Genomic DNA, 15,455 nt, shown 5'->3' with positions numbered 1-15,455 from the left:
TTAAAAGGATATGTTCTATATATATATATATGTATATATATATGTGTGTGTGTGTATATATATATATATATAAATATATATATATACACACAGTATAAACAGGTTGGTCTAGTGCAGTGTCGGGTTATTGTGCAAGTGATAACTGTTAGGTTTTATTTTTAGTAGCACGCCCAATGGAAGTCTATGGGGAGAAGCACTTTGGTACGGTCACAATATCCAAATTCTTGAAGTTAGCACACCTGATTTTTTCTCACATGATAACTTCATATCCCTATAATTGCTTTTAGTTTCTTCAGTTGATTTTAAGTGGGGAGCAGAATATTTTCCATACTCTAAATCTTACTTATTCCTATTAAGTTTTTTTTATTATTGATTAGATTAACCAGTTCCCAAATTCTGTTTTTCTAAATTAAAATAATACATTTAAATCAGGGGTTTTCCTCAGACCTTCATAACAGGCCAGATTTTTTGAATATCTAAAACGGAGCACAGGTAAAATAATCAGATGATTATTAAACTTGGTTATTAACCTGATACCCAAGGTAATCCTAAAAATCTAGTGTGTTAGGGAGGACTGAGAACATGTTTGGAACCCCATGGTTTATATGTATCATTTTAATGTAATAACTCATATACAATGTGTTATGTTACAGCCTGTAGGGTTTGATAGCTTGTTTTTCTCTTTATACAAGTTCCCCCACAGGTAAAGGTTTCTGAAAGTCCTTCTGACAAGATCACAAAGCTTCACTGCTTCGTGTTTGGGTTTTACCCCCAAGCTGTGGATGTGAAATGGGTGAAGAACAACACTTTTGAGGTTTACTCAGAGGACGTTAAACAGGTCCTCCCCAATCCTGATGAGACCTATCAACTCAGGGTCACTGTAAAGGTTTTACCCGAGGACAGGTACAATTACTCCTGTCATGTGGATCACATCAGCCTGAATAAGACCATAATCATACAGTTAGGTGAGTCTCTTCATTTGAATTGAAGATCAATCAATGAGAAAAACATGACATAACAAAGGTCTTTTATAACTGTAGTTAATACTGGGGGTTGCTTAAATTCATTAGTGCTTTGGCATGTTCTCAAATTTAAGGCAATTCAATAATTTGAAAGTATTCAGTGCATCAGAATTTACTTTTCAAGCAAAAGTTGGAATAATTTCAGAACTTTCTTGACAGGCTTGACACAGTTTGGCCACTTTTAATGGATTGGAGTGACATGTGAATAAAGCCAAAAACCCACCTGAGATGAACACACAAATATATAGATAGATAGATAGATAGATAGATACATAGATAGATAGATACATAGATACATAGATAGTTAGAGATATACAGGCAGATGCAACAAAATTAAGTAATAACAGTGATATGTTTCATACTCACAGATAAATATTCACTTATCTGATCAATCCAATCTCAGCAAATTTTGATGATGTTTAAAAGCCTGTATGAAATAATAATGGTTTGCATTATTTTCCAATTAGCTTAGTGGATAACTGAAAATTCATATTGTATAGGAAGGAATATAAAAATATAAAAATAGTACAAAATAAACGGTCATACCTCAAATCATATAGTTGTTTCCTTCCAATGGCATGGAGAGTCCATGGATCCATTCAATTACTAGTGGGAATTTAACTCCTGGCCACCAGGTGGAGGCAAAGAACAAAAGCAGTTATTTAAGGGACAAAGTATTTGCCACCCTCATTGCTGGTCTAAGGTACGGTACAGTATAGACCCAGGCTTCATGGTGTGTTGGGACCGATATCATAAGGGTGTTTGTGATATATTCCTCTTATTTTCCCTGCATAATCCAAATGTAGGATATTTGAGTGATTATACTGGGTCTCAGTATGATCAAGCTTGTTTTTTCCTGTCTACTGCACATAGTGGCTAATGATTTTAAACTGCATAGGTACTATCCTCACAGGTAATCGAGGACCTAATGTTCGTTTCCTCTTCCTCTATGGAGCGCAATTGCAGTAGACGACTTGCACATTAAGGGACAGATAACAGCATTCTGCAGCCTGCTGTGTACCACTTTTTTGACAGTAAAATAGTTAGAGCCACCTTTATGGTGGATACTTGTTTCCTTTCTATTTTTCATCGACGCTATTCTGACTAGCAGAAATAACCTTTAGATGGAGGTATTAAATTGGCGATAAAAGCAGGCTATAATTATAGTCCTTATGTTATTTATTTGGCATCTCTGTTTTTACTGGCACGAAAAATGGATGCTCAGCAGCATATGACATCGCAATCAGAGAAGGTAACGATGGTCTCTACCATTTTTATCACGCCACGGGCAGAGGTAAGGGATTTTACTTAAAGGGACAGTAAACATCAGAATTTTTGTTGTTTTATAAGGTAGATAATCCCTTTATTACCCATTCCCCAATTTGCATTACCAACACAGTTATAATAATATACTTTTTACCTCTGTGATTACCTTGTATCTATGCCTCTGCAAACTGCCCCTTATTTCAGTTCTTTTGACAGACTTGCATGTTTAGCCAATCAGTGCTGACTCCTAGGAGCTTCACGTGCCTGAGCTCAATGTTATCTATGTGAAGCACATGAACTAACGCCCTCTAGTGGTGAAAAACTGTCCAAATGCTTTCAGATTAGAGGCAGTCTTCAAGGTCTAAGAAATCAGCCCATAAACCTCCTAGATTTAGCTTTCAACTAAGAATACCAAGAGAGCAAAGTAAAATTGGTAATAAAAGTAAATTGGAAAGTTGTTTAAAATTACATGCCCTATTTAAATCATGAAAGATTTTTTTTTTTACTTTACTGTCCCTTTAAGTCCTGCTTCCTTTGGCCACTGCTCTTTGACCAGTACACTTTAGTTGTTAGGTTTTATTTCTCTTTTGCAACTTACATATTATGGGGGTCGACAAGGAGTGTATTTTAATGTAATTAGCCTACTCTAATTTATAACTTTATAGAACCGAAGACCAGCTCCTTGGTTCAGACCTTCTTTTAGGAGCCTTTTTATTTTTAAATGTGCGCTCAATCTCCTATTATGTGGAGACCTGCCAATCCATATTTAGTGGTTTATGCTACTCAGCATTTTAACAGTTTGCTATACTACTCTTTGTAAATCAATGAGTAATAAGGACTAAAATTTCAGCTTTTATTTAATATAGAAGTTTAATAAATGTATGTTAATATGTTCATTAACCGTTGGTTTAGATTATCGACCTTGCTACTCTATTTTTAATTCAAAGAGTAATAAGGGCTAAAATTGCAGCTTTTATTTTATATAGAAGTTTAATAAATGTATATGTGATATATGTGATATTCCTTGTGATTATACTTTTATTTTCAAGACGTTTTTCTCTTGAAAATAGTGTTATCCTAGTATTTGCTGCCATCTGGTTAGCGTTTCATTGTAACTACATGTGTCACTTTGTTTTCTCTACATTGTCATGTGTTGGGTGAACTAACATTCCATATTTATATTCATATTTATTTCCCTTACCCTGTAATTGTTTCTAATAATTCCTTTCTTAATTATCTTTATATTATGGAACTAACATTCCTCTCATAGTGAGGAGTTCCTTTTGTCAAAGGCAGTCTGGGTAATAATGACTTTAAGCCTAGTAAGGTTCTAAATATTTTGATTTCTGTATAGATTTTAGAACTGGCTAAGGTCTAGATGAGAATTCTGATTTTCATAAACTTTGAGATGGATTTAGGAATTTCTAGATTTATCAACTTTCTCCCTATCTGTATAAGTAGATATTTTTATGTCTACTTGTTTATGTTTTGTCTGCAGTGTAAATTATATGTATTTGTTAGGGATTATTAAATTGTTGATTCCTTTTTCTTCATCAGTAGATCTATAATTTTAATATTGTTATAAGCATTATGTCTGCTTATATTAATTACTCTCTGCTGTGCATATATTATATTTTTGAGGGATTATTTTTTTTAGGATTATCCCTATGTTCTGCAGTAATAAAGGGTCATGTTTTTCTATTGACCGTTTTTGTTGTAATAAGACACATAAAATATAACATAATATGTTTTTCTATGTTATTCTCCCTTGTACAAGGTCTCTTTCTTTGATTAGGGGTTCTGTTTATCTGTACTAATGGTTGTCTATTCTTGTGCCCGTGACATCTTATATGGTCCTATGTATTCTATTATTCAGTGATCTTAGGACTTTAATGGGTTCTTCTCTTCATATCTATTTTAGATAGGATTTCATGATATTCTCATATGAGATATTATGCCTAGGGCAGCCAGCTATAATAGCCTGATGGTTAGCTTATCTGCCTAACAAGCGGATGATCAGATGCAGTTTCTTGCACCTTGAATGTGTGTGTGCAAGCTGTTTATAAGTGTTACAATCTTATTTTTTAATTCAGTAGCTTGCATTTCTCTGCTGAAAATTGTGTCATCAGCTTTCATGGTTCAGGGAACATTTCCAATTCCTGCGGTTTGCCTTTCTGGACAAACTCTTCCTATTTGTAGTCCTTCCTTTTTGGCTTCACCTCTCCTCCTAGAATCTTTAAGAAGGTTCTGAGGGCTCTTTTGGCGGTGGCCAGATCTCAAGGAATTGTTGTGGCTCTGTACCTGGATGATATCTTTGTGGCGATATCTTGGTTTAGGCCCCATCTTTTCATTTAGCAATATTTCATTCAGATTCTTCTCTCTCTTCAGTTACCTGTCTGTCCATCAGGGACTATGTATATGGAAATAATTGGTTTCATGGGAGTTTCCATGAACATTGTTCCATTTGTTCATTTCCATCTGAGACCTCTACGGTTTTGCAGGCTCAGACTTTGGAACAGAGACCTCTCCGACCTCTCTCAGAGGATAATCTTAGACATCAGGACAAGAGATTATATGTCCTGGTGGCTCTCTCAGGACACTCTGTTCCAGGGCACATGCTTCCTGAGACATCTTGGGGGATTGTGACGCCAGCCATTTGGGCTGGAGAGCAGTTTGTTTTTCCTTTAGAGCTCAGGGACTTTGAATCAGGAGGAGTCCGTCCTCCCAATAAATATTCTAGAGTTGAAAGCATTCTGATAGATTGGTCTTAATGATGTTTGGTCTGGTTTATCAATTTCCAATCGGGTTGCTCAACTTTGGTGGGACTCGCATCTACAATGGGCGGAGTCTCACAATTGTCTCTTTTCTGCCATCCACATCCCAGGGGTGGACTCTGGGAAGCAGATTTCCTGAGCAGACGTATTTTTTTTCTAGGGGTTTGGGCTCTTCGTCCGAAGAGTATGCTCTATGCAACCCTCAGGTGGGGTGTTCCGAAGTTGGACCTGATGGTTTCTTGTCTAATTTCTAGACTTCCTAGGTACGATCAAGCTCTAGGGATCCACAAGCAGTTCTAATAGACACTTGGTCGGTTCCATGGGACTTTGGTCTAGTCTTCCTTTTCCTCCGTTCACCCTCTTTTCTCAGGTGATAGCCAGTAGCTTTCAGGAGAAGGTCGCTATGCTTCTAATTGCTCCAGCTTGGCCACGCAGAATGTGGTTTTTGGTCTTGGTAAAGTTGTTGTCATTTACCTTGTGGAAGTGGCCTTTGAGGAAGGACCTTCTACTTCAGGGTTCTTTCCTTCATCCACACCTAGATCTGTCTGCTTGGAAATTGAACTCCTAGTATTGACTAGTCATGTTTTTTCTGAGAGAGTAAATGATACCATGGTTCAGGCTTATATACATGTTACTCGCTAGATTTCCATAGAGTATGGCGTTCATTCTTTTTCTGATGCAAATATAGGGGGTTTTCTCTTGAAAACTGGTGAGGGTTCTTCACATTTTGTCCTTTCTTTAGGAAGGTCTGGAGAAGAAATTGGCAGTCAGTACCCTGAAGGGTCAGATTTTTTCCTTGTTGTTTCTTTTACTTACACATCTGGCAGACTTCCCAGATGTTCAATCCTTTGTTCAGGCTTTGATTCAAATGAGGCCTGTGTTTTAATAAGGTTGCTCCTCCATGGAGTCTTAATCTTGTTTTTCGAGTTCTGCAGCTGGCTCCATTTGAGCTTAGGCACTCAGCTGATATTAAATTAATATCTTGGAAGGTTTTTGTTTCCTCTTGTTTTTTTTTCATTTGATCGTAGAGTTTCAGAGCTTTCGGCGGCCTCTTCAATCTTCATCTAGATGGCATCTTCTATCTTGATCCCGGTGGCACGGAGCGGGACCATCCTGAAGACATCCGGTGCCGAGCATCCTCTTCATAGGTTGCCGCCGTACACTGAATCTTCAATGCAAGGTACGCGATTCAAGATGGCGTCCCTTGCATTCCTTTTGGCTGCAAAATTTGAATAAACCAATAGGATTTAGAGTTGCTAAAATCCTATTGGCTGTTCAAATCAGCCAATAGGATTTAAGCAGTTCTCATTCTATTGGCTCATTCGAATGCCCATCCAAATGCCCTTTTCAGGGCAATGTGTAGCTTAGGTTTTTTTTAGATTTAGGTTTTTTATTTTGGGGGTTGATTGGGTGGTGGGTTTTACTGTTGGGGGGTCTTTGTATTTTTTTTGTACAAGTAAAAGAGCTGTTTAACTTAGGGCAATGCCCTACAAAAGACCCTTTTAAGGGCTATTGGTAGTTTATTGTAGGCTAGTTTTTTTTTTTGGGGTGGGCTTTTTTATTTTGATAGGGCTATTAGTTTAGGTGTAATTCTTTTTTTATTTTGGATAATTTAATTTAAGATAGGGAAATTGTAATTTTAATCTAAAGTTAGGAGGGCGTTAGGTTTAGGGGTTACTAGTTTAATTTCGTTTATTGCCATGTGGGGGGGCTTTCAGTTCAGAGGTTAATAGTTTACTTTAGTATATTTCGATGTGGGGGGCTTGCGGTTTAGGGGTTAATAGGTTTATTATAAAAGAAGCGGTGTAGGGCTTAATAATTTAAATATAGTAGGGATGGACGGCAGATTGGGGTTAATAATATTTAAATAGTGTTTACGATGCGGGAGGGCGGAGGTTTAGGGGTTAATAACTTTATGATAGTGGTGACGATGTCGGTGAGAGGCGGAATAGGGGTTAATAATTATTTTTAGTGGAGGCAATGTTGGGAGCAGCAGATTAGGGGTTATTAAGTTTAATATAGTGTTTGTGATGCGGGATGGCCTCAGTTTAGGGGTTAATAGGTAGTTTATGGGTGTTTAGTGTACTTTGTAGCAGTTTAGTTATGAGTTTTTTGTAATCGATTTGTAGTGTAAAACTCATAACTACTGCTTTTAGATGGCGGTACGGATCTTGTCGTTTTAGGGTGTATCACAGGTTTTTAGCCTCACTGCAAAACTCGTAATGTCAGCGCTATGGGAATCCCATGAAAAAATGTAATTTTTACGTGTGCAGGACTGACGTTGCATTACAGACTGAAAGGCTTGCAGTACAGCTATACCGAACAGAACTTGTAATGGCTGCAGTGCTGTTTTAAAGCTGAAAATGACATATTTTCAGCATTAACAAAAAGACGAACGCACAACTCGTAATCTAGCTGAAAGTGATGGCGTTCCTTTTGTCAAAGGAAGTCTGGGCAATAATGACTTTAAGCCTAGTAAGGTTTTAAATCTTTTGATTTCTGTATAGTGTTTAGAAGTGGCTAAGGGCTAGATAAGGCTTCTGATTTGGAGATGGATTTAGGGATTTCTATATTTATCAAGTTTCTCCCTATCTGTATACGTCTTAATCTTGTTTTTAGAGTTCTGCAGCTGGCTCCATTTGAGCGTATGCACTCAGCTGATATTAAATTAATATCTTGGAAGGTTTTTGTTTGCTCTTGTTTTTTTCATTTTATCCTAGAGTTTCAGAGCTTTCGGCTCTGCAGTGTGACCCCTCCTTATCTTACTTTTGATGTGGATATAAGAGATCCTTTGTACCTTATGGGGATTTCTTCCTACGGGGTGTTGGACCGCAATATGAATCAGGAAATAACCTGGATGTTGTGCATACTCTGATGTTCTACCTACAAGCAAATAGAGATTTTTAACAATCGACTGCTATTTTTTTGCTGTATTCTATGGTAAACGTAAGGGTCTGAAGGCCACTTCTTCTACTTGAGAAGTGTTATTCGGTTGGCTTATGAGATAGCTGGTCTATAGCCTCCTGAGAGAACTATGGCTCATTCCACTAGGCTCTCTCCATGCCATTGGAAAGAAAACACAATTTATGCTTACCTGATAAATTCTTTTCTTTCCTGGCATAGAGAGTCCATGACCCGCCCTTGATTTAATTTTAAGACGGCTTATTGTATATTTTTAAAACCTCAGGCAACTCTATACCCTTGTGTCATCTTCTCTTTCCATATTCCTTCGGCTGAATGATTGGGGGTTTATGGGAAGTGGGAGTGATACTTAACAGTTTTGCTGTGGTGTTCTTTGTCTCCACCTGGTGGCCAGGAGTTAAATTCCCACTAGTAACTGAATGGATTTGTGGACTCTACATGCCAGGAAAGAAAATAATTTATCAGGTAAGCATAAATTTATTTTTTTTACTAATAAATAATGTTAAGAAAAAAACTATAACTGAATTAAACATTTGTTTTAATTTCCAATATGATTTACTGGAAAACACTAAAGAGAGAATGTGTTTCACAGTGAATTGGTAGCAGGAACCTAAAACAATTTAGATGTATCTACTCATACAGAATAGCTACAAATGTAATACATGACACTTTAAGATGTGATTCAATAATTATGAAAAACATCATTACAAGGTTCCAGTAATTTGTATACTTAACTTTCTACTCAGAGGCGTAACTAGAAACCACAGTGCCCAGGTGCAAGAATCTAAGAAGGGCCCACCACTCACAAAAATTGTGAATCAGATAACATGTCTGCAAAAGGGGGTACCCTGTGCCCACAGTCTGTGAGATGGTCTGACCCCCTGTTACTGTATATAGTGACACTGTTTAACCCACCAGTACTGTATATAGTGAGTTAGTGACACAGTCTGTAATCTGCCGGTGAGATGGCTGGGCTGACCCTACCCGCCCCAGTACTTTATATAATGACCATGGTAGTCTGTGACATGGCCCAGCCCCCCCTACTCTTTTATAGTGGTACTGTATAGTGACACTATTTACCCCCTGCCCCCCCCCCCCCATGCTGAAGTAACAAGTTCTGTAATCTGCTGGTTCCACAAACCTATGCACACACATACATGCATAAATACACACACAGTCACATATATACATACACACATACACACACACATAAACATCAATGGGTAAAACAGAAACACTAAGCCCTGTAGTCAGAGACAGAGACATTAGTGAACCATCACATGATATCAGTGCAGGCAGCGGCAGGTCAACATTTTTTATTGAAAGAAAAAAAAAGTTGAATTTTTTTTCTGAAGTTGCCCCCCCCCCTCCTCAGTGGCCCAGTCGCAGTTGCAACCTCTGCACCCCTGGTAGTTTCTATTCATATTTATTAGACATGTATATTCGTATTCAGAGAAATCTGTATTCGTCCGAATATTACCCAATTCATTAATTCGTCACAGATGGGAGTTGTGGCAGTTTAGGGGTTAATAGTGTAGGGTGTTTTATTGTGATGTGGTGGTGTAGGGATTAAATGGTATGGTAGTTTTTGTTTTGTTTTTTATTTTAGGCATTTCATTTGTGTTAACGAATTTTATTCAACAAATGACATTTATCTCAAACGAATGGAATGCCTATCTTAAGTTGAATGACCCAAAAGGGTTGAAAATTTCAGCCAACATAATTCTTTAATTATAAATATGATTTAATAAAAATGTGTTTGATTTTTATGTCTTAAAACTGTTTCATGTTTTGCAATACTAGTTGCAAAGGGCATTTTTACCCCTTACACCTGTTGAAGGAAACCAAAAACTTGAGTGCTTTTAACAACAGCAATATGACAAGCCACGAAATGTCAATGGGCTCAGAGATCATTTTTCATCTTCTATTGACTTCAATAGTATAAGAAAACAACGGTCCACCACCACTAATGCAAAATGAACATTGAACAGCTTTGTTGCTTTTTTTGGATGGTGTACTTTTTTTGCAGCAGCAGCTTTAGTGACCAAAAATGATTAAAGGGACACTGAACCTAAATTTTTTCTTTCGTGATTCAGATAGAGCATGTAATTTTAAGTAACTTTCTAATTTACTCCTATTATCAATTTTTCTTCGTTCTCTTGCTATCTTTATTTGAAAAAGAAGGCATCTAAGCTGTTTTATTGGTTCAGTACTCTGGACAGCACTTTTTTATTGGTGGATTAATTTATCCACCAATCAGCAAGGACAACCCAGATTAGTCACCAAAAATAGTCCGGCATCTAAACTTACATTCTTGCATTTCAAATAAAGATACTAAGAGAATAAAGAAAATTTGATAATAGGAGTAAATTAGAAAGTTGCTTAAAATTGCATGCTCTATCTGAATCACGAAAGAAAAAAATTTGGGTTCAGTGTCCCTTTAACAGCACTAAGGTGAACTCAGCCTATGTAGTTTATTAACCTGTGACCTGAGTGAACACCCAAGAGAAGCATACATTTTTTTTTTCAATAGGCCCAAAGGGGGGAATTAAAAAAGTAAAAAAATCTTAAAATCTACAGGTCTAATGGTTTGGAATGCTAGAGTTAAATTGCCCACGTAAGGCAAGATTACAAGTGGCGCACTTATAATATTAAATCAGATTTACCAGAGAAGTTTTAGCACTGCCCTCATCGCTCTAGCGTACCCATTATTTTCAGTGGATATCGGGACTGTGCTAAATAGCACTGATATTACAAGTCGAAAGTTATAAGTTGTGCTCAAGTAGAAGCCTAAATAGTGCTAAAGGAATGAACGCGACTTGAGATCTGACAAAGTATAAGGGTTAAAAAATAAAAATAATTCTATCTTCTAAGTAAAGAACATAGGAATGTAAAGTATTCCTAACACACCTTCGGCTTTAGCGCAGTTGGTCTAGCACAATTTCAGCTTAGCACATGAGCAATAAATAGAAGAGGCTTTCTTTAGTGCACCCCATAGAAGTCTATGGGGAGTGGGAGGAGAGTAAGCACAATTGCAATATCTTGAAGTTAGCGCATGTGCTAGCAATTTACCTTTAACATGTAATATCAGTGCTGTGTTGTTCAGCTGTATGATGTACTGAAATGATCCACAAAGTTCTTTTAAATCAACTTATTTTTTATTTCTGAGCCCTGACACCTGAGCTGCTTTCTGTCTGCTGAGCTCTTCCTGACTGCTCAGAGCTGAGCACTTCCTGGGGCATCAGTTCCCTTCCTGTTATCTGACCCTTATGCATCTGCATTACAGGCTCAGCTCAGCCTAAGTGCTAACCCAACAGCGCTATGTTTACCTTGCATGCAGTTAGTGGTCATGAGTGATAATCAAATTAGTCCGCCGCTTGTAATCTGGTCCATATAAAGGTATAGGAGTATAATCATACCATAAATGCATTTCAAACACTTAATATAAATGTATAATTAAACACAAAATTCTAACTCTGACAAACAAGGCTCTCAATTGCACTGCTCCCCCTATATCTCAGACCTTCTCACTCTCCCTCCCATCCCCTTTGCTCTGCTCACGACCTCCTCCTCTCTTGTTACCTCCTCACATTCCCACCTACAGGACTTCTTCAGACTGTCCCCTATTTTGTGGACCTCTCTGCCTTGCTCCCCTAGTTTTGAAAGTTTCAAGAGCTCCTTAGACTCTACTGTCCAGGGATGCATACGACCTGCACTAACCTTATCTAGCCTCAGTTCATCTCCTCCTTTGTTATCCCCTTGAACCCCCTTAGCATGGGCCCAGCTGTTTGTAGATCACCTTCATAAGAGCTGACAACAACAGAGCAACACTCGGCAGGGCCCTCTACCCACTGGTTCCCTATAAATGGTACCTGCATATCATACCTTTGTTTATAGCGCTGCCGAATCTGTTGGCGCTCTACAAATAACTGATAATAATAATATTAATATAATCAAAGGTTTTTCAAACAGTTTGGAATAGTTTAAAATTTGAAAGCCCCACAAAATGCCATGGGAGACACTTTCCATGGAAATTCTAATGGACTGGAAATTTGGAATGGCTCAAATTATATTTAAATGTCATGAATTTACAGTTATTACTTTTATCATAGATATTTGGATTAGGAACCTAAAATAAGCTCTGCTTGAAACAGAACCGTTTAAATCAGTTCTCATATTTTCACTTTTCTTATTCCTATTTAATCTTCTAAACAGAACCCAAGGGGAGCAACAATGTCAGCATTTTGATTGGTCTAATGGTTGCTGTTGTCGCTCTGGTCATCATTGCTGTTGTAGGAACATATAGATACAGGAATGCAGGTGAGTTAGAAATTAAATGAATGAACGCTTTAGTGATATTTTATCTACATGCATTTTACACAAATGCTCAAAATAACTTTTATTACTTTTCTCTGTCGCTCATTCTATATATTCATATAACTTTTTGCTACAATAGTTTTTATTCTCTACAATCTCTCTATATAACTATAATTTCCTAATGTTCCAAGTAACCTCTCTATAAATCCCCTATTGATTCTCAAATTGCTACACATAATTCTCCTTTGTTCTCCACCTATTGCTTCATGTAACCTCTCCATGTTACACTACCAAATAATGCTGCCTTATAGCTCCTCTTATTGTTGTTAGAACAGTAGTAAATGTCTGTCCAGGAAAGGACCCAGAGGCTGAGAAGTGGCTAGTTAGTAACTGTAACACTGTCCCAAAATGCTGAGAATAACCTAGAACTTGACTCTCAATAGGTAGTGAAAGAGAATAGTAGTTTAGTTGGACAGGCTGGATCATCATGCCACAGTCAAATATGGTACAATACACCAAGCAGGGAGTAGTCAGGACCAGCAGTGGTCAGAAATCCAGGCGGGAAAAGAGGTACAAAATCTTCTGGCAAAAGAGCAGTTGGGAGCAGGCTTAGGTCTAAATCCAGGTGGATAAGAGAGGTGCCAAATCATCATGCCAAAGAGTAGTCAAACACAGTTCCAAAGGTGAAGGGGAGGTGACAGACAGAGGATAATTCAAGAAACAAGCAAAGTTGGCAATGAAATATCAAAAACTAGATTTACTGTACCCAGTAACAATCTGATCTAATACACGGGCAAAGCTATTTAAACAGTTTAGCAAGAAAACAGCATAGGCCTGCTAATCCAACGTGTCCCAAAGAATAGCTTGGGTAATAAATAGAAAGTAGCTCATTGCTATGGATGTTAGAAAAAACACAACAATGGAGCAATAAAATGGGACTGAGGCACACTATTGACCGTAGTAAAAATGAGCGTTCTGACAAATGTTCCATAAAACATTTTCCTATAACTCATTCTATTGTTGCCCAATATAGCCAATATGTATAACTCATCCTATTCCTACATAAAGCAGCTTCAGAGCCCTTGAGCCTACAACCACAATTTCAGAAGCTGCTGGCAGGGGCAGGATTGCGCAAGAGAGCTTTTGCGCAACCTTACATTTCACCAATATTGCATCTCTGGCAGTGATCGCAGGTGAACAGGTACCCTGTTTGGGAACTTGTCTGCCTATACCTTCTCTAATATACCTCACAATTTCTTCTATTAACTACACTTATTCCACCATAAAGCATCTTGATATATTTCACCATACATATTGTCTATAAACTCTACAGATATCTACTTCTATTTTTCAAATAAAACATCTTCCTATAACTTATACTATTGTTCCATATAATCTCTCCCTATAACTCATCCTAGTCTGTCATAAAACATCTCTATATATTTCACCCTACCACTGTCTATAACCTCCCCAGGCATCTACTTATTTTGTTCAATTAAGAATATCTCCCTATAAATCTTCCTGTTCCATAAAATGTTTCCAATAAGACCTTCTATTGCTCCATATAACCACTCCCTTTAACTTCTGTTGTTCTATATAACCTCTCCTTATAACACATCCTATTGCCCCCTATAGCCTTTCCATATATCTCGTCTGCTCCATAAAACCTCTCCCTATAATTGCTCCTATTGCTTCATATAATATCTCCCCATAACTCCTCCTACTGCCCCTCCCTATAACTCCTCCTATTGCACAATATAACCCTCCCTATATCTCCTCCTATTGCACCATATAACATCTTCCTATAACTCCTATATTGCACCATATAACCTCTCTCTATAACACCTCCTATTGCTCCATATAACATCACCTTATAACTCCAATATTGCACCATATAACCTCTCTCCATAACTCCTCATTTTGCACCATATAACCTCTCTCTATAACTCCTCCTATTGCACCATATAACATAACCTTATAACTCCTACCATTGCTCAATACATTCTGGGCACTCCAGAAATAAGTCAATCCGGGAGTAATATAAAAATATAAATATCTATTCAATAAAAATAAGATAAAAACACAGAGCACCCTTATGCTTTATAGAATAAAGCATTGCTCAATACAACCTCTTCCTGTAACTCATTATATTCTTCCTCATTACCCCTACCTATAACTTCCCTTATTACTCAGTATAACCTTTTACTTTAACTTATTTTGCTTAATAGAACTCTTAATAACTCCTCCTATTGCACCCTATTTTCTATTCATATACAGTATATACTCCTATTGCTCCATGCAACCTCTTCCTAACACTCTCTTACATTCTGCAGGTCAACACCAAAGAGTGAACATTCAGGAGCAAGAGTAAAGAGCTGGACCATTAATATTGATAATCTGCATATGTGGATTATGTTTACCTTAACCCCTTCATGTGTGGTACATTAATGTATATGTCTGAAGGCCTAATATTCAATACCTTAGAAACACAAATTTTATCTTAAGAAATGTTTATATCTCCCTTTTAAATCTTGACAACAAGATCTTAATGAAAATCTTGGTGGACAGATTAAAACTAATTTTGCCTAAACTTCTTCATCCAGATCAGGTGGGCTTTGTGATGGGCAGAACTTCTGAACTTAATATAAGGAAGATCCAACACATCATTTGTCAGTATAGTGAAGAGATGGGGAAGGTAGTGTCCCCTGCTCTGCCGGAAGCTTTCCTGCTGTCTTTGGATGCAGAGAAGGTATTTGACAGAGTAGAGTGGGATTTCATGTGTAAAGCTCTAGTAAATTTTGGGTTCAGTGGTAACTTTCTGAACCTTGTCTCTAATGTTTATTCAGAAGTCACTGCTACTTTATTAATTAATAATTATATATCATGTTCTTTCCCTCTATATAGAGGGACTAGACAGGGATGTCTGATGTCACCACTTCTTTTTAATTTGATCTTAGAACCCTTTGCTATGAGGCTGAGGAATAGTATAATGGGTCATGGAATTGGTAAGGACTTTTTTCAGATTTAAGTTTTTGCATATGACCTACTGGTGTGTATAACTACTCCAGATAAGCAAATAACTGGGATTATAAACCAACTCAAAAAGTATAATACAGATTTAAGGATATAAATTTCTATGGTTTAAGAAAATTAA

The 15,455-nt window shown here is 37.3% G+C and overlaps 1 protein-coding gene across 1 annotated transcript in view; it reads left to right on the top strand.

The window, feature by feature from the left end:
• The first annotated feature begins 14,921 nt into the window (after positions 1-14,921).
• LOC128636580 (hereditary hemochromatosis protein homolog) overlaps positions 14,922-15,455 on the top strand; it is a 152,779-nt gene continuing 152,245 nt past the window's right edge. Inside the window, exon 1 of the mRNA XM_053689573.1 lies at positions 14,922-15,111. Within this exon, the coding sequence (XP_053545548.1) occupies positions 14,922-15,111 (190 nt within the window). The remainder of the gene's footprint in view (positions 15,112-15,455) is intronic.

Source organism: Bombina bombina, chromosome 7 (genome assembly GCF_027579735.1).
Source record: "Bombina bombina isolate aBomBom1 chromosome 7, aBomBom1.pri, whole genome shotgun sequence".
NCBI lineage: Eukaryota > Metazoa > Chordata > Amphibia > Anura > Bombinatoridae > Bombina > Bombina bombina.
Note: the sequence above shows the minus strand (reverse complement) of the source record. Positions and strands in the feature narration are given on the sequence as shown.